The sequence below is a fragment of the Calypte anna genome, chromosome 4 (assembly GCF_003957555.1).
Source record: "Calypte anna isolate BGI_N300 chromosome 4, bCalAnn1_v1.p, whole genome shotgun sequence".
NCBI lineage: Eukaryota > Metazoa > Chordata > Aves > Apodiformes > Trochilidae > Calypte > Calypte anna.
The window spans coordinates 6966844-6988284 of record NC_044247.1 but is presented as its reverse complement, the minus strand read 5'-3'; the positions used below and the strand labels follow the sequence as shown (position 1 = coordinate 6988284).

The 21441-nt window shown below is 45.6% G+C and overlaps 1 protein-coding gene across 7 annotated transcripts in view; it reads left to right on the top strand.

Moving 5' to 3' along the window:
- Window positions 1–21441, top strand: part of ATP11C (ATPase phospholipid transporting 11C) — a 55382-nt gene that overhangs the window by 1574 nt on the left and 32367 nt on the right. For 5 of the 7 annotated variants that reach the window (XM_030448833.1, XM_030448834.1, XM_030448828.1 and 2 more), the window contains exons 2-3: window positions 16636–16755; window positions 18335–18424. In XM_030448833.1, coding sequence (XP_030304693.1) covers window positions 16636–16755; window positions 18335–18424 — 210 coding nt within the window. Of the gene's footprint in view, window positions 1–10322; window positions 10386–10973; window positions 11109–16635; window positions 16756–18334; window positions 18425–21441 lie in introns of those variants that run through there. The other 2 variants (XM_030448832.1, XM_030448829.1) reach the window with 2 other exon arrangements.

The following is a 21441-nucleotide window of genomic DNA, read 5'->3' as shown; positions in this document are numbered from 1 at the left end:
GAACCACTGTGTTTGGGGGTTCTGGAGCTCACTGGGGCAACTGCAGCATTGCTGAGGATTGTTGGAGGATTTTTTCCATCTGCTGGCTTTGTAAGCAGTGCTTGAGCAACAATGAGCCCTGTTTGTTATCCGACTGGTACAGGTGGCATGGGTCCCCTTGGCTTTGGGCAGATAGTGGCTCCACTGTGCTGCTGTGGCTCTCCCCAGTCCTGTGGGTCTCCTAGAAACCTCCTGGGTTTGCGTTGGTCCCCCTTACTGCTTCATGGGAGAAGAGGGCAGCCCATGCTGATCTCTCGGGAGGTATCCCCAAGCTGACTTCCTGGGTGGCACAGGACTTCAAGTGATGCTTGTCTTGTGCCAGTGGTATTGCAGAAATTTCACTGCTGTTATTAAAGGCTGTGGGGTTATCTGACACTTAAGATCCCATAGGGCTACTCAGACAAACATTGTCACCTCTCCACTGTGTGGTCTCTGCCAGAGGCTCATAAATACCAGCGGATATTAGAAATCCTGTCTTCAGATGTATTTTGCAGCTTGGGCACAATGAATGTGCCTTGCCCTGTAACATGACATGTTTTCTGGCTGTTTCTCCCTCCCATAAACTTTACTATCCTGGATAGGGTACAAAATGGCATGGTTAAAAGTGCAAGAGGAGCAGAGTGGTGTATGTATGTCATCTTTGTTCCCCTGGGGTAGAAGGTGATGCTTTCTGCAGAAGCAAATTGGCTTTGGAACTTCAATTTACACCACTGAAATCATCCCTGCTGAAAGGACAGTCTGGCCAGTACTGCTGCAGGGAGGCAGGACTGAATTGCCATGGTAAATCCACTTTCTGGAGATACTGTCAGCTTGAAATATAACTTTAATTCTTTTTTGGAAACAAATTCTGGCATTGGAATCTTTATTTTTAGTCTTGTGCTACTTGTATGGCTGCTGTGGGGGGGATGCAGGAGTAGAGCGGGAAAGTGTTTTGGTGACAGGGCAGATTTCGGGTCTGTCTCCTTCTGCTGGGATCTTTACAGGCATGGGGCAAGCTCTGTCCTCTTCCAGACTCTCCCTGTGTTGTGCATCAAAGACAACTTTTCCTTAATTACTTTTCCTGGATTGTTCTTAAGCATGCAGACAGCTGTATGTCCTGGCAACAGCTGCGTCAGTGCCACCAGGCTGGTGCAGATCTGGGCTGTTGTGTAAGAACTAAGAAAGAAATACTGAAAGAAAAGTAACCAATGTGTAGACAGTCTGGGCGAAGCAGCATCCCAGGATGCTCTCCCTCCTTCTAGGGTGTCCAGGGCCAGCTGAGACCCTGGGCAGGTGCTTGCCCATCGTAGTGTTGCTACCTGGGTCTCTCATGGCTGTGTGTAGCACAGATCCTTGCTCTGGTGTTTAAATGTTCTTGTGTAACATCCAGGGTAAGAAAATAACAAGCAGTCCCTAATTGGGAGCAAAATTCTTTTTTTTTTTTTTTTTTTTTTCTCAACACAACCTTAGTTGTGTTATTCCCTTTTAATTAAATACCTTGGGGCCTGATCCTCTTTGCAGCCTGTGCCAGGTAAATCCCTGGTGCTCAGCAAACACTGGGCTGGTCCCAAGCTGCTGGTGCTCAAGAACATTTGCTTGACTTTGGAGGAAAGAAGATGCCTTTTGGATGCATGTGTGGTTCTTGTCCCTGGGCTGGACCTGTGTTTTGAGTCAGTGCCTTTGACTTGCTGTAGGCTGGTAATGATGCTCCCTTGCTGTGCTCTTCTGGGGTCTCCATCTGTCTCTGCTGCAGAGCTGCCAGCAATTTGGGTACCTCCAGGTTGCTTATAGGGCAGTGTGGGGTCTCCTGCACTTCTCCACCCTCTTCTCCCTGGGATTTATTAGCTCCCCTGGGTCAGAACCTGTCCCTTGGTGTCTGTGCTGGAACACCTTGGGTCTGCCTGCTTCTTGCAGGGGGTTGGTAAGGAAGAGTGAAAGGGTTTTGCTTTGTGCAGCCCTGAAACAGAGGAGCTGCCTTTGTAACTGACTGTTCCTCTTCATTTGCATGCTTGGTGGAGCTTTTCCATCTGGGACTCATTTTATCTAATTAAAAAAATTGCTTGCAAACTGCCACGAGGCAAGGTTGCAGGGGACTCGTGCTCCAGCTGGGCTTTAATGTCACCTGTGGCTTCTGTCCCCTGCGGGGGCTGCCCCAGCCAGGCTCCCCAGCACTGCTTCACTGCTTGCTTTGCATCCCCCAGCTGTTCCTGCCTGTGCTGGTCTTTTGTGGGAAGGGTTCCCCTGTTAAAGCACTTGCGAGAGTCACAAACTTCCTTTCCAAATCCTCAGCCTTCCCAAAGCAGGTGGGGGACAGATCCTGGCCCTGTGTGGGAAGGGCCTCACATGCATGCAAGTGGGGCCTGGTGCAATGTTCAGGTCTCTGTTTGGGCTCTGCTGGAGTTTTGCAAAGCCACTTCTGATTTTTTTCAAGGTTGTCTTACCCCAAGTGACCCTCAGCCCCACACACCTCCTGCTGCTGAGGAGGGAGGTTCTGCATCAGGATACTTCACTGCGTCTGCGGCCATCAGCAGGACCAGCATGTGGTGTTTTGTCCCCGTGTGTCCCCAAATCCTTGCCTGGCCCCTTTGTGGATGAACAGAGGGGAGGAAGGCCTTGAAGAAGGCACGTGTTGACTCAAGGGATGTGCTGGAGTTTTGGGGATGATTTGAACCTGGGAAGGAGTGGGGCAGGCAGTGATGCTAAGTCCTGCCGGGCAGGTCCTACCTGTACCTCTGCAGGAAGATACCCCCATAGAGACTGTTCAAATGGCAAGAAATGAGAAATTTTAGAAGGGAAATAAATTACCCCTTGGTGATGGGGAGTAGGTGAGGAAGGGTAGATAGGGAGAACCTCTAGGATGCACTGGGGCTGACCATGCTGCTGCCCCCTCTCCGACTATGCTCCTGGCTTGGGGGGGATGCTGGAGTATGTCTTGTGGGAGATGTCTGTGTCTGGGGTGGTGGATGTTGATTTACACTCTTGTCTTTAGTTTTTGCAGCAAATGTGTAATAAAGTCTATTTTGGGCCATGGAACACATCTGCGATTTTCTTTCATGCTTGCTTTTGAGTTTTTTTGGATTTTTTTGGTTTTGGTTTTTTTTAGACTGTGAACCAAACATTAGGGTGTGATTGCAGTTCCTATTCTAGTAAGAAAGGAGAGCATAGGTAGGAGTTGAAAGCCTTGATCATCACTTTTTCCCCTCTTATCCAGCCATGTGAGATTGAGGCTGTGTGTCAGGTACTTTGGTACCCAGCTGGCAACTTCTGCAGGAAGTGTCTCACTTTCATTAATGTGACAAAAACCCACAGCAAATGTTGGGGCTGGGGTGTCTCTGTGACCCTGGGTGGCAGTTCTGCTTGGAGAAAGCCCACGCTTCAAAAGAGTGTGGATTTTAATGAAGTGACTTGATTTTTTAATTAAAGTTGCTGGGATTTATTTTGGAATGTGTATTTAATGTGAGAACTGCATTTTCTGTGCTCAGGGCCAGTTCCCCTATGGCAGCCCCAGGACAGCTTGTGCTAAAGCACAGCGAAGACAGGGCTCAGGTTGGGAACTGGACCTGCAAAAGGTTCTCCCCCAGGACTGAAATAATTTTTCCATGCTCTTACTCTGGAAAATGGGGACAGGAGAATCTCTCAGTCCCTGGGAAATGTGGCCAGAGGAGTTTCTCAAATTCCAGTAACCATTTCTCTTTAACATTGCCCAGCAGTCTCCTGTAGCCTTACTCCCAGAAATAGCTCACCATTTGGCTAAAAATAAATAAAAATCAAAGAAAAAAGTGGCTTCAGACATGCAGCTGCATGGAAATGTTCATGCATTCAGTTCAAGTCTGGAGAAGTTAGAAAGTGCTGTGAGGAGGGACTGGAAAGCACCGGTCAAGCATTAGTGGCAAATGATACTGCCAGTTAGACCCAGGGTGTGCAGAAACTTTTCTGGGGAGAATAACATGTGTCTCTGGATTTAATTCTTTACTTGAAACTGGTTTTGTCTCCAGTTGGTATTTTGCTAATATTTAATAATGATTGCCATACAACTCGGTCAGTTCAACATCAAACCTTCCCCACACAGCCCAGACAATTTCCTGTTAACAAAAAAAGTTGTAAGTCAATGTATTGATTTAGATCTCCTTTAGAAGAATCTTTAAAAATCTTTAGATCTTTAACCATCTACTAGCAGGCTTTTCAGTCTTGCCTTCAATTTCATCCTCTTGCCTTTGGTTTATGCACTTCCTTTCCACTTAAAACTGTTGCTTTCTGGCTGTAAATGTTGTCCTCTCTAGTGGAGAGATTTTTTTTTTTTTAATGTTAGTTAAAAGTAAAGCTTCTGGAGAGCATTACCACAGTCTCTCAGCCAGAAGAAACCTTCAAACCAAAATGAGTTGTTCTGCCGGTGACCACTTTTTTAGCAATGCAAGTTGGAGTCCCTGTGAGCATCTTCCTCCCATGGTGCCTGTGCTGGGCAATGGGAAAAGAGCCTTTGGATGCTAATTCCTCAGGGTGTGGGACTCTGTGTGACTTTAACCCCTTGTCCTTGGCTGAGAAGACACAGGAGTGGCCAATTGAGGGGGGGGACATCCCTTGTGGTACCTGCAGCTTAAGTCTGCTGGAGGAGCTGGCATTGCAGGGCTAAGGGAGGCACTGAGCTGCTGCTCCCACGTCAGGTGTCTGGAAATAGGAATTTTTGAAGAAACTTGGACATGAGGTGATGGAGTGTGCTGTTAACCCATTTGCCTTTCCCTGAAAATGTTTGCTCAGGGGATTTTTCAAGGGAGTTTCCTGTATTTAGTTCTGACTAGGAAGCAGGTGCAGCTCTGAGGTTTTTCTGCACGGCTGCTCCATCTTGGTCAGTTGCTGTGCTGGCTTTCTGCCCCAAAGTGTACCCCAGGTCCCCTGCCAAGCCCTACCTGCACTGTCAGGTTGGGTTATGGAGGGGAGTGAGCAGCATCTTTTGCCCTTTGTGGGGACAGGCTGTCCTGAAGTGATCTTGGAAAATTATTTTGTCTACAGGTTTAGGCTGAAATCTTCTTCTCATTGCTCATCTTGGAAGTATTTATGTGTGTGCTGATGTCTGGGGTTGGGAAGCAGGGGCTCGGTTTTAACAAGCAGGTTTTGCAAGTGCTATCAAAGGGGTGTTGTGGGCTTCACCTGCCTGCTCTTTCCTGAGTGTCCAGACCTGGGCTGTGAACTCTGCACACCATGGAAGGGTTTGGGTTGGAAGAGACCTTAAAGATCCTCTCTTTCCAGCCCCCCTGCCATGACTCAGACCACTGTGTGGGAGCTGGGACAACCTTGCTCATCACCTTCAGCCTCTGCCTCCCTCCCCAGCCCCTCATCTCTTGCAAGTACAGAGTATCTTTATTTTTTTTCCCTATTTTCATGGCCAAACCACACGGAGGTTGTGCATCTTCTGGCACTTTCCCTTTTTTTTGTCCAGGGATTTGCAGCTTGCTTGAAGTTGTGGGGCCCACACAGGGGCTGGGCTGATCCTGGGTGGCTCAGGGTGCCACTCTTTGTGCCTGCCAGTGATTACCTGTGCCCACCTGATTGCCTCACACCACTGGGCTGGCAGTAGCAGTGAAGGACAGGTTGGTGAAGTGGGCCATGCTTGGACCTTGTCCTGCCCTTAGGGACACAGTGTTGGTTGGAAAGTGTGTCCTTCTCACTGGAAGTGGGTAACGAGGGCACTGCTGTTTGTGTTGATGATGATTGTTGCTATAATTATGGCAATTATTATTATAATTGTTATTATTATGCCTATTATGATGTTGCTACCCTAAGTCTTTCTCCTGTAGTTCTGCTCTCCTGTCCCTCCCTGCATCCTCTCTGCAGGCTTCCACCACAAGCCAGCCCTGGCTGCTCTGGGTGTAACCATCACAGTGCATTTTGCTGAATTACTCTAAATTATCCAACATCCCACCAGCGAGTTGTTCACTGGCATTTGCCTGAATTGGTTCGCGTTTGATTCCAGCAGTTAATATTTTGCTTTTTGCAGTGAAATTGTCTCCAAGCCTTGTGTGGGGCTGTTGCCTGCCTTGCTGTCAGCCTTTCAGGGTAGGAGAGCAATCTGGTACCACTTGTGTGCCACAGGGGATGGGGAGCAAGTGGCAAGTTGGTTTAGAGCTTGGTTTTACTACCTTCTAGCCTGGGGAAGTGGTGAAACCTTCCTGTTTTAAAAGGTCTTCTCTGGCCCCTGTCCTTGCCTGGCTCCTGCATGGCTGCTGGGTCAGGAAAAGCTTCTTCTGCCTGGAGCCTGCAGCCACCTATATGTTGATGCATTAAATATGTATGTGTGCAATTTATACCCATTAAATATGGATATATGCAATATATATATATAAGTGCATTAAGATATATATATATATATATATATATTTATTTATTTTTGCTGATGGTCTTTTTCTCAGGCATAGCCAAAATCCAGGGAGGGAACTGCTGGCCAGGGGGTTGGCACAAGGCTTCAGTGGCTTCAAAGTGTGTTTGGACATTGATCTGAGTGGCCACAGACTGGGCAGGGGGACTGGCTGGGGAGGGGAGCTGGTCACTACACTACCAAGGGGCTTTGGTGGAAAGGCAGCAATCCTGGGTTGTTCTTTTTCTCCCCTGCATTGTTTTTCATTCTCTGATAGCAATGCTTGCTGCCAGGGATGCTGCTCAGAACCAATACTCTGTAACAGTCTTTTTTTAGCTCCTATTGCAATTCCTTCTGCACATGATTTGCAGGATGTTCATTTCTCTCAGGTGTACTTGTTGCTGCCTGTTGGCTCTGGTCATTTTTTCCCCAAAACTGTAGTCATTTTGTTTGAAATGGAATTCTAACTGAAGCCAGCTTGCTCTTGACATCCAGCTGTACCTGATAGCCTTTGTAGTTCTGAGACATTTGCTGCTCTCCTTAATGAAAGCTTAATGCACTGGGTTTGATCCAGCTGTTTGTAAAGGGCTTTTTGTTTTCCTCTTGCAGCAGAGAGGAGGAATAAGCACCTGTGAGGCTGCCAGAACTGGGTATTTTGGGAGCAGATTGGGCTTGTTATTTTTGTCCAGGACGTGAGCAAGATTCCTGTTCCCCTCCTTCGTAGCCCTGGATGAGCAATGCTCTGCTGCAGGCTTTTTGCTTTGTGAGTTCAGCTGAATTTTTCAGGATCTGTAGGTGAAAGGGCCCTTGGTCTGGCCCCAGCCTTGTTATCATCGGATGGTATGCAGGGGGCTTGATAATTTCTAGGTGAGTGTTTTCAAAGGATCAGCAAGTAGTATTTAGGTCTGGCTTATCTTAAAGTGTTCAGTATACCCTTAATAAGATTTTAGAAGACTATTGAAGTGGAAAACGGAGGCAATGATTAATTGATGTTACTTGCTTGCAATATTGTACACTGATTTGCAAAACAGGGACCCTATTTTTCTTGTACAGTCAAGGATCTAGAAAAGCTGAGTAAGATGTGCAGTAGGCAAGACAAAACAATTTGAAATGTATCTTTGGTATTACAATCCAAGATATTTTCAGCAGTAATAGAAATTAAGTACTGCTAGACTGCAGTGATGCTGTGGTCTGTAGCCTGAGTCTCAATTGGCTTATGAGGGGAAAAAAAAAATTAAAAAAAAAAATCTCTCTGCCAGGAAATTAAATGAAGGAAAAAAAATCCACTTTGTGAAGAGCCCTGACATCTTTTGTGATGATTTCTGTGCAACTCCTCCTCAGCATCTGCACAAAGCCCAATGGCTGCTGTCTGGGGACCAGGGGTGATGCAGCTTGGGGCTGGAGAAGGCTCAGGCTGCACTGGGGGCACCCATTCACCATAACCCTGCTCTTTTGGGGGCTGCAGAGTCAAGCTTAAAATGCAATATTAATTAATATCTTTTTGGCTTTGGTGCTTTGCATGCCAGGTCTTTTTTACTCTTGAGTTGTGGAAGGTTTTTATTCCTCCCCCTCTGCCTTTCAGCTCACCTTTTCTTACTAATGTTTGCTCAGGGAGGGAGCTCTAGTAAAATTAGCTGTGCTGCCCAGAGGGCTGTCATCCCTGTATAGCCAAATTAATACTGCAGAGTACATCATTTCCATGGGGTGGTTTCTTTTCAGTGCAGTTAAATGGATGGAAATAAGACTTTCCACTTGACAAATACCCTTCTGGTAAGTGCAGGGTGGGAAGATGAGATGCACAGAGGGAGGAAGTTTTGGGTAAAGGCTCTTATCTTGATAACTGTGAGAGCAGGAATGCCCTTCTCCCAGTGCCTGTCTGGGACCATCTCCTGGGATGCTTCTCACTTCTGCCCAGGGTGAGTTTGCTTCTGCTGGGATGGACCACACCAAAACCTCTTGTGTGCCACCAAGCCTGGCATCCTGGTGCCAGCTCAGACTCCATCTCTGGATCCCTGTGGATATGTGGATTTCTCTGCTGGTGCCAAAGCTGGCTGCTGGGCTGCTGACACTGCTCAGCTCTGGGTGCTGCCTACTCTGCTGGAGCTGCTCTGCAGCCACTGCCCAGCTCGGCAGGAACATGAGCCAAAAGGATTTCCTGAAGATAAACAATTCTAGTCCACATGTTGGGGATTTCTGTCCTGACTGGGTGGATTGCACTGATCTGGTATCCTGGTGTAACTGTGTCTGCAGCCCCAAGGATAAATCTGTTGCTTACTATAGTATCCAGAGATAAAAATACCCCAGATAGGGTCTGTGTTGTATGGAGCTGCTTTTGGCTGTGGAGCAAGGGGTAAAGGAGGTGATTTCTCCCTCTCTTCCCCCATGTATCTTCTGCTACTTCTGTGCAAACATTTTTCTGCAGTATAGCAAGGGGAGGGCTGGCAAACCACAGCTTTTACTTTTTTGGAGTTGGAAAAAAATCTGAACCAGTGTGAAAGAACAGCCAGGGGGGCTGGGACCTTGGGTACCATCCATCACAGGGTACCCCGAGATGCTGGTGCAGAACTTGCTCACCCTGTGATGCTGGTGTGGGTCTCGGGTTCCCCCTGCATCCTATACCTGCCCTCCTATCCCTGTGGTGGCTTTAGCTGGGGAGGGGAAGCTTGGCCCTGGGGGATGCAGGCTGGGTACCAGCCCTTGCTCCTGGGCTGCTGTGGTGATGCTCACCCTGGCAGGGAGATCTGCAGCCTCTGCCCCTGGTGTGTAGGCAGCTGGGCAGGCACACTTCCCCAGGGAGAGAGATGAAACTGCTCTGGGAAACAAACTGTTTGCTGGCTGGCTCTGAAATGCTGGGAAAACTTAAAAAGGGGTGAAATGTCTGTAGGTGGCAGAGGTCAGAGTAACCTTTGGCCAAGCTGGGACACGTAGTATTTAAGGGGTTTTTGTTGTTTCCATAACTGAAGAGCTAAAGATTTTGGAGGACCAGAAAGCAACAGGAAAACCAACAAATTATAGCTCTGCTGGCTGATGCAAGCATTGACAATTGCAAACTTGGAGATTTTTTTTTTCCCAGTTTGGTCTTACTTTAGTTTTTGCCAGGGCAAAATCACTGCTCTGAAGAGTTTGCTGCCCTGCTAAAATAGCTGCCGATGAGCAGACATATGTGCACAGCTTGAGCTGGGGAAAAGAAGGAGGAAGAGGTTTGAAAACGGGAAGACCTCCATGTATTTGCTGTGTGACCTCATTTGGGCTCTGATTCAAAGTCCTTTTTTCTGTTCTCAAGTTTGAAGTGTTCCTATGAGCCTGAATTTGATATGCTGGCAGCATGCTGGTCGAACTTTTCTTCTGGACTGCCAAAAATAAAAATATGCTGCCTGCATCTCAAGATGAACAATGGTTTCATAACCCTGGCTGCCAACAGGGCAGGGAAAAAGAGTTGAAATCCTGAAAACTTCCAAAGGTCGTAGTTCTGTTTGAACAGGAGCAACAGATTTTGCACAAAAGAGCAGCACCGAAGTTGTGCCATCCTGATCAATAGCTCCTGGCTCGTGGGGTTTTGTTTTCTCTGTCATATGTTAACCTGACTTTTTGCAAAGTGCTGCTGAACTAAAGCTGTGATTGGAGATGCTGTGGTGTATTTGCTGGGAAGATGCAGTGCTGTGTGATCTGTGCATGGACTGTCTTCAGAGAGAAAAAGAAAAACAACCAAACCAAAACCCACCCCAAAAAAAGCACTTTTCATCTCTCTTCCATGTGCACGGTGCACTCTGAGTCTGCGAGAGGGCTGGGCTCTCCTGTAAATGTATTATCTGGGGGAAAAAACACTTGTATTTCCTCTCTCCACCCTTTAAAAAAATCTTACAAGTAGCCCTTTCCCTTGTTCACCCCGCCCCGCCGTCTCTTTCTGCTTTTATCAGTGACTTTGCTGGCTAAGTCAGCTTTTCCAGGAAACTCAGCCTATTTGGGCTCTGCTGTTCTCCAGCCCCTGGTGGAGGTGACCTTCTTGCAAGCCCAAATGGTGAGGCAGCGTGTCCTTGGGACACAGGGGATGTGGGGATGGGGACCCTTTGTAGTGCTGGATGCACCTTGACTTGGATGAAGATACTGCAAGCTGGGTTGATGGTGCTCTGATAGAGAACATCATCAGAGGAGGCTTTGTCCTCCCCAGGAGGGACCAGGGACAAGGTGTGGGTGTTGAGCCTCATCAAGTGTTGACCATAGTTTAAAAAAAATAATAATGATTGGTCCTTTTCTGACAGCTCCTTTTCTTCTCTTGCTGGATGTTCTGCTTGATCTGGGGGTTTGTTTTGTCCCCCCTCACCCAGGCTGGATCTGACTTGCCCCTGACAGTCACCCTGTGGTGATACTGTTCTCTCTCTGCTTGAAATAACAGTAAGAGCTTCAGCCTCAGCAGAGGAGAAGGAGGACTGGTTTAAATTTCAACCTTTTGCTTTCCCAAGCTACTGGCCTTCCCACTTTGCTTAGGGATGAGCAGCAACTATCCCCTCCAGTGGGAAAGGAGCCTGGAGCTGTGCTCAACCTCAGCCCTTTCTCTCAGATCTGTGGGTTTTTAGTGTTTTAAATGCAATGTGGTTGGGGTTTTTTGTTATTTTTTTTTCTGAGGGCTCTGCATATTACTGACCCTTTCCTGCAAGTGTAGGGGGGAGCAGTGGAGTTGATCCCAATCGATGGATTTCTGTCTCTAAATCAGGAGAACTGCCTAAAAATGTGGTCGGTGTGGGTAAGCATAGTCCAAGCTGCTAAATCATTGTATTTTTTCAAGGCATCACTTGTACTTGAATAGAAATGACTAAGGACAATGAGTAATAGAAAAAATGGCAATAAAAAATTCAATTAAAAATGTATGGGTTGGGCAAAAGGGTTGGTGTGCTGAGTGACTTTGCACGGATGGTTTGGAGACATTACGGTAAATTCATGGAATCTTATAAAATTGTAGATGTGTTTTTTATTGGTTCTTCTGGAGCTAAAAGAAACAGGAGTTAGAACAGACTGTTTTGGTTGGCTTTTTTTTTTTTTTTTTTTGTAAATCAGGTTGTCTTCTCTACTACTTTTATGATAAATGGAACAATACGGGAGTGATTAGACTTTAAACTATTCATGAAACCTAAGCCAAGTAATGTGATTTAATCTTCTGCATATTTTTAATATAAGCTGTGATTTCATTCAAATATTTGAGCTTTGTACTGGTACTGTGTAATTATTTCTGGTTTTAGCAAATGATTTTTTTTTAATGCATATGGGTTTTATTAGGTCTTTTTTCTATGAGTTATTTGTATTTACTTTGTGGCTTGAGCATATCTTCAGCAAACATGAAAAGAGTTTCTTTTGATTAGTTCTGCTTTAGCAGCTTTCTGAAGCTCTAGTAAATCAAATGGTGTGGGTTTTAGGTTTTTTTTCTCTCTGCCACTATTTTCTTGCTGGAAACAAGGCCAGCAGATAGTACAGACACTTGTTTTCCATATGTGGGATATAATTAAACACTGTTTTGCAGCTGCCCTAGAAATAGCCCATGAAGAGTGACTGCATGTCAATGGTGGCTGCAGAGCACAGGTTCACCTTTCCTCTTGAACTTGGTCTAACTCCATTAATTTTTACCCAGGCTTGCTAATTTTTACCCAGACTTGCAACTTTTATCAAGTGCTGGCCAGAGCCTTTGGCTGGTGATGTGATGGATTCCCAGAAATTTGGGAGGGCAGGTGAAGAGGAGCCTCTCTGGGAGGCACTGGAAGCTGTGGTGCTGGGGCAAGAGGTCTTTGGAAGACCTTCCAAAGGCCTTCCATGCCCTGGAAGAAGGGCATGGATAGAGGGAAAGAGGCATGAAGGGAGGCTTGCCAAAAGTCAGGTGAAGAATTTGGAGAGCTGGCTGCAAATGTAATTCTGCCATCTCTACATAATGTTCCAACAGCTTCAAGTGTTAAATGGTGTTGGATTATTAGTTGCATCTCTGGATGTTTTTAGCCCTGGTCTGATGTCTTCAAATGGTACCTGTTCCTAACTCCTTAAAGGAAAGTTTACAGCAAAAAGCCAAACCTCAGCTGACCTTCCACAGGCATACTGGTGTGTGCAGATGGGCTTTTAAAATTTGGACAGTGCAAGGAAATAGCCATTATCCCTAATGCCTTCTTTTCCAGACTGCTGCTTCCAGCAATAAGTGGGTTTTTTACAAAGTTGACAGTACAGGAAGGTTGGCTTACATCAAAATATATGAGACACATGTTCTGTATGGGAATTTCTCTGTGGGATGAGGAAGGCTGTACAGCAGCACAGCCCTTTGTCCTGCCATGCCTTCAGCAGAGCATGTGTGCCATTTATATAATAATAAAATTAAGTTTATAATAATAAAATAAATGCTGTTATTTATTACTGTCGTGCGCAGGGTGGGAAGCAAAGATAGGTAGCAAGCTGCCAGCTCACAAAGATTTTCCTGGTAGAACACCTCGTTTTGATCTCCTATGATTTGTGTTTGACTCTGGCTGTTGTCATCAGCTGGGCTCTTTCAAGAGAGATCTGGTTTGGATGCCCTGCTGAGAGGTTGACTCACTCATTGTCTTGGTTTGACACTGGAGGAGTGGAGCAGGAGCTCTGACCTGAAGCTTGAAGTGGTGCAGAAAACCCCCTCATTCTTGTGGGCTGGTCTTCAAGTGATGTGAACAAGAAAGTGGCTCTTTTCCAAGACACCTCCTCTTCTCCCTCCTCAATTTCTGGGGTGTCTCATATCCCCTGGGGTGCTGCTCTGGTTACTGGGGCAGGGTATGGCAGAGAGGAGTCTGGGGTCACCTATGAGCATTCCTAAATCCTTGTGGCCGTGTGGGAGGATGCAGTGGTGCTTCCCACCATGTGCTCCTGAACTCCTGGGCAGTCTGGTACCACTGACCCATTTGGGTAGCTCTGGTTCTGCCAGCACTCCTCCAAACACTACGCCTTGGGCAGAGGGAGGTGACAAAGTGCATTTGGGGAGGATGTGAATGTTTATTTTCTTAAATAATCCTTTTGGCACCTTGCCTTTCACCAGCCGACTCCCACGCCCCACAGCTCGGACTGTATAAAACTCCACTGGGCAAGGAGGCAGTTGCTTGAATTGTATCCAAGTAATATTTTCATTTTATTTTGCCATTGGTTTTGGAAAGGCAGTTGGGAAAAGTCTGCTTAATCCTTTCCTCTCTCATCTGCATATTTTAGAATTTCCCCCAAAGCCTGGCAGTTACTCCCTAAATCTCCTCCTAAGTCCCCGTTGGGAGCTGTTACTGAGACTCAGCAATCTATTAGCAGCCCAAGAGCCATTCCAGGTGGGATTGTCAAACTTTTAACTGCCCAGCTGAGCCAAGGCCTCTTGTTAAGGGTCTCATCAGGGTGTGTGTGTGCCCCCAGGGAGGTGGGAAAAGTGGAGAGATGTGGCTGGAAGCCTTCCAGCTGCTGCGTGGCTGTGAGATGGTGACACTGTGGGGTGGGCAGGAAAATGGGAAACAACTCCAGAAGTGGTGTGGGGACTCTGGTGAGACCACAGAAAGAGGACTCCTCCCTCTGCTGCCACTACTGAAGGCTCTGCTCCCTGGAGGTGGTTGCAGTCATCTTTGTGAGAGATGCTTCAAGGAAGTAACCAAAGGGACACTGAAGGGTGAAAGGATTTGGTGGTGATAACTGGGTGGGGCTTGGTCAACTAACACACCACACCTGGGGTTTGGCTTCTCTTCTTCACATGCTCCAGGTTTTCCATGGCTAACTGTGGATAGTCTTGCAGAGTAAATACCTGTGTATATTTTTGCAAGAGTGTTTTAACCAGAGCTCCCTTGTTTTTGTGGCAGTACGGGTGTTTGGCAAACCCTCACCCTGCTCCTTTACAGCCAGGGGAAGCTCTGGTTTCCTCCCTATGCTGGTGGGATGCTTGCCAGGCCCACCCAGCTTCATCACCTGCCTGGGGACGCGATAGGGACTTTAATCTTGGGAACAGTCTGTCTGTACTCCCCAGCACTGCTGTAGTGTGGATGAATGGCTCTGCCTCTTGATGTTGAGGTTTGGGTTGGTGGGACATGCAGCTGCCACCTCCATAATGCAGCAGATACACCAGGGACCTGTGAGTTACTTTCTGATCTAAGCAGCTTCTGGAGGTCTGAGGACAGCTGTAATGTGAGCCACCAGCACACCAGACTGGGTTTAGGCATGGTGTAAAATCACTTCTTTAATTAAAGATGCTGCAGACGTTGATGGGGTGCCAGGGGAGGGAAGAGCTGCAGCTTCCTTTGGGCAGAGCCTGCTCCTGGTGCAGCAGCATCCATTAAGTTGTTGCTGCTGTGGATATGTGAATGGGGCTGGCTTAAATTTCAATTATTTATTTTTTTCCATTTTCCCTATCAAGCAGTTAGTCCCAGGCCTTGCTGTCTTAGTGTGGTTGTTGTCAAAACATCTTTCCTACAGCTGGGTTCTGCTGGCAGCTTGAGCAGCTGCCTGCAAGGGGCTGTAGGACAAACAGGATGCTGAGCTGGACCCAGGGCATGCCAGGAGCATCTCTATGTGCCAGGCAGCTGGCATAGAATAGGGATTTGGCATTACTGGCACTTGCCCTGGTGGGCTTTCAAGGCAAACAAACTCTGAAGTTGAGGATTAATAAGATAAAGTGGAGAATGAACAGTGTCTGCTGGTGTTTCAGCAGCTCTGCTGCCAGCTAATGCCCTTGAACCATGCCAGTGACAAATGTCTTCCCTGCTTCTGTTTTAAAATCCAAAGTCTTAACTTTGCAAAAACCCTAGCCTGGCCTAAGCTGACCCTTCTTTTTTCCCCCCACTCTGTCTCTTTTTAGTGAGCATTTTAATTTTATTTTATAGAGTTTTAAATTCAGCCTTGCAAAAGGCTCCCCAGTGCCAGCCCATCTCCTCCCTTGGCTGAGAAAGTCCAGGGCAGACAGACCTCCTTATGTGCAAAGTGGAGCCTGGGCCAAATGAAAAGCTGATTTTTAGAGTATTACAGTTTTATTTCCTTTGAAAATAGTTTTCTGATCCACTGGGGACCTTGCATGTGATGGGCAATCTGAAACTGAGAGTTGATGGAAATGCAGTCCCTGTGTTGCCCCATGGGGCTGCAGGCAGGGACCTGCGTTACCTCTCCCTTCTCACAGGTTTACAAGTGTTTTTAGGTGAAGTTCCAGGAGCTGGAAATTCATATTTGAGTTACATTTAATTAGAAGAGCACTCTTGCATTATATTCAGATACCTTGTTTACTTTGTGTTACTTTAACTCTCTCTCAATTGCATTGAGAGCATCTGACTTTAATTTTCTGGTGCTGTCACCTCTCCTGGGAAGCCTGCAAGGGCCAGTGGCAAGTATCTCTTGTGCCTTTATGCAAGGGATGCTCTTCTTCCTCTCTACTTGAATCTCTTTTGCTGCAATTCCCCCTGTTGTTCCCTGGAACAGAGCAGAGGGGCTGTCACCAAACCCCTGTGACACCAGGTTATCATTCACTTGCAGCATCTCATTCTGCTTTGAAATAAACCCCAGCAAGACAAGCTGGCATCCCCAGCACCCTGTGTGTCTTTTTTAGGAGTCTGTGATGAGAATAGTGGCTGCTTCATTATTTCTGGTTTTGTCCAAGATTTAAAAACAGCATAAATAAAATATATATAATTCAAGCTAAATCCCAAGCTTGTGTGCACCAGTGGGGTGGTGAGATGTTTCAGATGGAGCTGAGGGTTTGACAGGAGAGCAAGTGTGAAGGCACTTTCCATCATCCTCTGTGGGGTCCTGGCTAAAGCCTGAAGCCACTGTTGAAACCCAAGGCTGAAGAACCCTCCAGTTTGGGGCTAGGAAAAGATGTGTAGAAGATAAATTATATTCCTAATGACTTGAAATGCTTGATAAAGATCTATTCTCCTCCAAGAAAGAAAAATTCCCTATCAGATGGACACAGCCTGCAAGTACAAGCAGGAGAGCTGTAGACATGAGTGGTGACCGGTCCTGGTGTGGGGTAGAACAGACACAGTGTGGTTCTGGGGGGTCAGTGCAGTGCTGGGGACAGGTGGCAGGAATGACATTGCTTTGTTTTTGCTGCTGACCTTGTATGTCCTTCTTAGTTCCTCCACTTTTGCTGGGGCAGAGCAGTGAATTTTTGAGGTTCCAGCTGCCTTATTTCCCAACGAATGGTGCATTCAGAAGCTGGAAGCTATTAATAGAAATATTTGACTTTTTTTTTTTTTGGTTGGTTAGGTTTTTTTGGAGCTAAAAAAATGAATTTTTCCTTTTCCTGGCTGCCCTGACAGTGTGCTGGGGAAGAGAAGCGGGTCGGTACACGCACTGTGGTGGTCGGACACCGCCCGGTTTCGGAAACAGATGCTTATGTGGCCCAGAAGTTCTGTGACAACAGGATTGTCTCCTCCAAGGTGAGCTTGCTCTGTTCCTCTGGGTGCCCTGTGCACAGGTTCCCTGCTCCTCTGTGCACCCTGGCTTTGTGTGGTGGTTGTTTTTAAAACTGAGAAACTCGGAACTCCTTAGGGATGGATGTGAAGGTCCCCAGTGGAGCAGCCTGGTACCCACCTTACATCACAGCACCAGTCTCTTGTCTTTTTTCTTTTTTCTTCATATCAATCCCAGTAGGGGTGCAAATTGGGTTCTGCTCCTCTTGGCAGGATGGACATGTTGGTTTTGTGGGTTTCTTCAGGTGAGGGTTTTATTTACTGTTTTCTGGTATTCCCTTTGGGAGGTAAGGATGGGTTAAATGAGACAGCATGAGACAACAGCAGCTCAGATTTATAAAAAGGAACAGGGATTGTTTTCTAAACGGACAGAAAAATTATTTCCCTATTTTATTTTTTGTTTTGTGGTTTTTGGGGTTTTTTTCCCCCCCACTTCAGATGGGATGAAAATAACCATCCTCTGTTTATCCCTTTGAATGAAAGGGGAAACATTCATAGGGTATTAATGCAGCTTTTGTTTATGGTGGAAAACTGTGATGACACCCGCCTGCTTTCAGCTTAGTTTTTTTCTGTGACATTCTTGAAGATGTTTCAGAAAATTTGAAGGCAGTTTGAGTAAAATATCAAACAAGTGACATCCTGTATTGTCAACACAGCTGGATACATATTACGTTGTGTAGGAGTCAGCATGTGCAGCACACAGTTAGGCTTCACTTTTGCTATACTTGAGCTGTAAGGAGGGTTTTCCATCTTTCTTTTTTTTATGCAGCTTGGATCTTCTTTTTTTTAATGTCTCTGGGCTGTCTGACTTTATATTGGGGAAAACTTTTGAGTCTAACCATGTTTAACTTCTGGAACATTCACATTGATGTTTCCCTGCCACACAAGAAGATCTTCAGAGAGGACAACTTCCCCTGTTTAAGTGCCCTCTGACAAAATGGTTTGATTTAGCACTAAATTTACTATTTCCCTGATTTATTTTTGAATGTTGTGTCCTTGCTTTTCTTTTTCTGTTTATATTTGCTAGGCATGGAATCTTCTTACCTGACCAGTCCCAAGTGTTAAGTGGACATTGGTCTTAAGACTTGGCTGCTCATTATTACTTGTTTATTTGAAGCAGACTGAAAGATCAGATATTAGACCCTTTATTTTTCCATGTTGTTCTTAAGTTCCACGATTTACAAAGCAAATGATTCAGCAGCTGTTTTAAAATGATAACAAAGCACAAACAAATAGTAACAAATCTGTATGAGCAACACGGGGTTTTTTAACAGAAGAGCAACTCTAAAATGGTTTTGGGGATTCGGGGGAAAAAATTAAATCTCTGTGCTGTACATTACCTCTTGATGAACTCATGCCTCTAAAAATGCCTCTCAGAAGTTGGTTGTTGAAACAGATCCTGTTGTTTTTCTCGTCTGCTCTTCGCCATCTCCAACCATTTAGTTTGGGTTATTTTTACAAAGGAGAGACAGTTGCCTACTTTGAAGCAAAGAAACAAAGCCCAGTGAGTCCCATGCCTGTGTCTGATCCCTCTCTTTCCCTGCAGTACACCCTCTGGAACTTCCTCCCGAAGAACCTTTTTGAGCAGTTTAGAAGAATTGCCAACTTCTACTTCCTCATCATCTTCCTGGTGCAGGTAAGAGCTTTGATGCCAAGGATGGGCTGTATTTATGTATGGTGGTAAGCACAGCTTCGACAAGAACTGAGGTTTAAAGTTGACTCTGCTTGTAGGTGGTTTTTTTTGGTGTTTTGTGGGTTTTCTTTGTTTTGTATTCACTTGGGAGCTATGTTGTAATTCTGACACACTGTCCAAGACATAATAACAATTAGAATCTTTGGGCTGGTCTGAGATGATGTTTGAATGACTGTTGAAACAATTAAAAAAAACATCTTAACTCTAACTGTTTAGATCAGTCAAATTGTGGAAATACATTTGTTGCAATGGAATTGAGATCTAGTTTTTTGTTCTGCTGCATAACTATGTATTTTCCCAAGTTATAAGATATTTTTGTATCTTAGTTATAGAATCATAAAATCATTCTGGTTGGAAAAGACCTTTGGTATCTTCAAGTCCAACTGTTAACCAGCACTCTGCCAAATCCACCTCTAAACCATGTCCCTAAGGTATTCAAGACAGAGACTGTTACTCAGTGAAATCAGGGAATGGGAAGCTTCAGGAAGCTGCCTCCACAGACAAAATAGCAAATTTTATACATGGACAAACTTTTTCTGCTCTGCTTTTTGCCTTTGGTTAAGGGGAAATCCTGAGCAGACCTCAGTATTCACTGTGTATACTGTCATCCAAGAAAATCAGACTGTCAAAATGGTTTGGGGTGAAGTGAGTTTGGGACAAGTCACCTCAGTGCATTTATTCACCTCCTAAATTCTGTACTCAGGCTTGGGGCTCAGCAGACAACCTGCTCTGGGGCATCAAAAACTCTACACTAAAAGAGTAAATTAAATTAAGAGTAAATAATAAAGTAAATAAGAGTAAATAAAAAAGAGTAAATAATAAAGAGCAAACTAAACAGCTCTATGCAGCTCCTGCAAACTTGCTGGCTTTTCCAGGGTTTTGGTGGGGCAGGTCTGGGGTTTCATTCTCTTCTGGACTGGGCATTGAAAAGATGAGTGTCTAAAACGTTTTATTCCTATGGTACAGAGCTGTGGCTCATAGTAATTTTGGTGGCTGCCACAGGAAGGGGGGATCTGGAGATGACAGCTGTGGCTGACTGCTCCTGGCAGTGCTACATGAGAGGCCAATTCACCCTGGCATCTGCTGGCTCACCTCCATCTCTTGATCTGTCTGGCATGGCTCCACTTTTTCAGACTGAATTTGTAATTTGCCTTGAACTGAAGTGATGCCCTGGAGTCAGGATGTCCTTTTTGTGTAGCTGGCCATTTAGTGACATGGTATGACATTTTATCTGTTGGCCCTCTGGCCATGAAGGACACAGGATAGTCTTGATGATGCTTATAAAACTGGTTGTAGTTTAACCATGTACCCATGATATGCTGGTGAGAGAAGAGCCTGGCTGTTCCTCCAGCCAGGTTTTCTTCTGTGAGCACCTTTAAAATAATGAAGCAACCCTCATGTTGTATTAGAGAAAAAACAAACCCAACCCAACCAAACCCAACCTGAGAGCACTAAAACCCTTGCTGCTATGTAGAGTAACTGACTGTCCCCTTCTGGAGATGTCACTTGCCTTAAAAAAGTGCTCGTGGCCACTTCATTAATTTAAAATACCAAGGGTTACACCTTGATAAATGGCATCTATACTTAAGTCTTGGTGCTATTCTTTAAGTTATTTTAAATTAATGGAATTGTCCTGTGTGCTACATGAGGGGTATCCCAGTGCTTGGGGAACTGCCTGGTGTATCTACTCTACCTGCTGCTGAAAAATCTATCAAATTGTCTATTACTGTGTGATTCCAAATGTAGCTCTTGTTTTGGAGAAAGAGTTTGTGCTTTAAAAGTGTAAAACCTATTAGTGCACTAACAGGGATACAAATGGCTGTTTCTTTGGTTCATCTATTGCAACACTGAAAGGAAAAGGGGGAGTAAAGTCCTGGCCCGGAGTGAGTGTAGTCCAAGGGTGTTTTTAGGCAGCCCAAACTAATTTAGGAGGTGCCAGGAATGAGAAGTGTCCCTTTTGATTGACTGAGCTGACTTCTGGACTGTGGTCTTTAGTCTGCTTAACAATGAGTTAGAGAGAAACTATTGAGTTTCAGGAAGATTTTGTCACTTTCAAGTAGATCCAAATGAAGCTGGTGAGGTCTTAAAAGGGCTAAAAAATAGCTTCAAAGGAGAGTGCCTTTGATGTTCTGCCTTGTTGCTCCTGTGTCCTTCAGCTTTCCACAAAAGTGAAGAGGGTGGTATCCAGCCATGCAATGCACAGGGAGTTCAATTTCCAAACATCTAAGTTATTCCAGGGACTTCATCTAATGTTCATGTATCTGTAATACAGCATCTGTGTGGACAGAAATTGTATCCTTTGGTTAAACAAGCACATAAAACTATCTTGTCCTGTGCAGAAAACTCCTGCTCAGCAGCAGGAGGTCATCTCCCTTGTCCTCAGCAGAAGTCCAAGTTCCTATTGTATTCACAAGATGTGTCCAATTTTTACAAGACAGCTTTTGGCTGACTGGCCTCAACTTCAGTGATGCTGCCCTGGTGTGTGGCCATCACGTGTAATGTGGATGTGCAGCACTGTCCTTGCTCAAGGTTGTTCCTCTGAAGTCTGGTTTGTACCAGACTTTGTTTGTACACATTTTACACCCATTTGAAGGATCTAGGGCTTTGTGTTCCTGGAAGTATTTGTTGTGTTTATCTCAGCTTATCCTCAAGCTATTTAACTCATACCACTCACCTGCCTGCTTCTTGTGGTGTTATCTCTTCCACTTCAAGATCTTCTGGCTCTTCTCTCTTTGTGTCCAATAGTGCAGGGTAAAACTGCAGTGTGCAGCATTTCATAGAGCTAAAAATTTCTATAAAGCTTCCTCCCAGCTGATAAGAGCAGTCCTGTCCTTAACACAGCGTTTTATGGGCAGCCTAAAACAATAAATATACAAATGCTGCTGTTTGTGGGTGTGCCAGAGTAGCACAAACAAGTGGTGGGAGACAAAGTCCCTTTGTGGGGACACAATGCTTTTCTG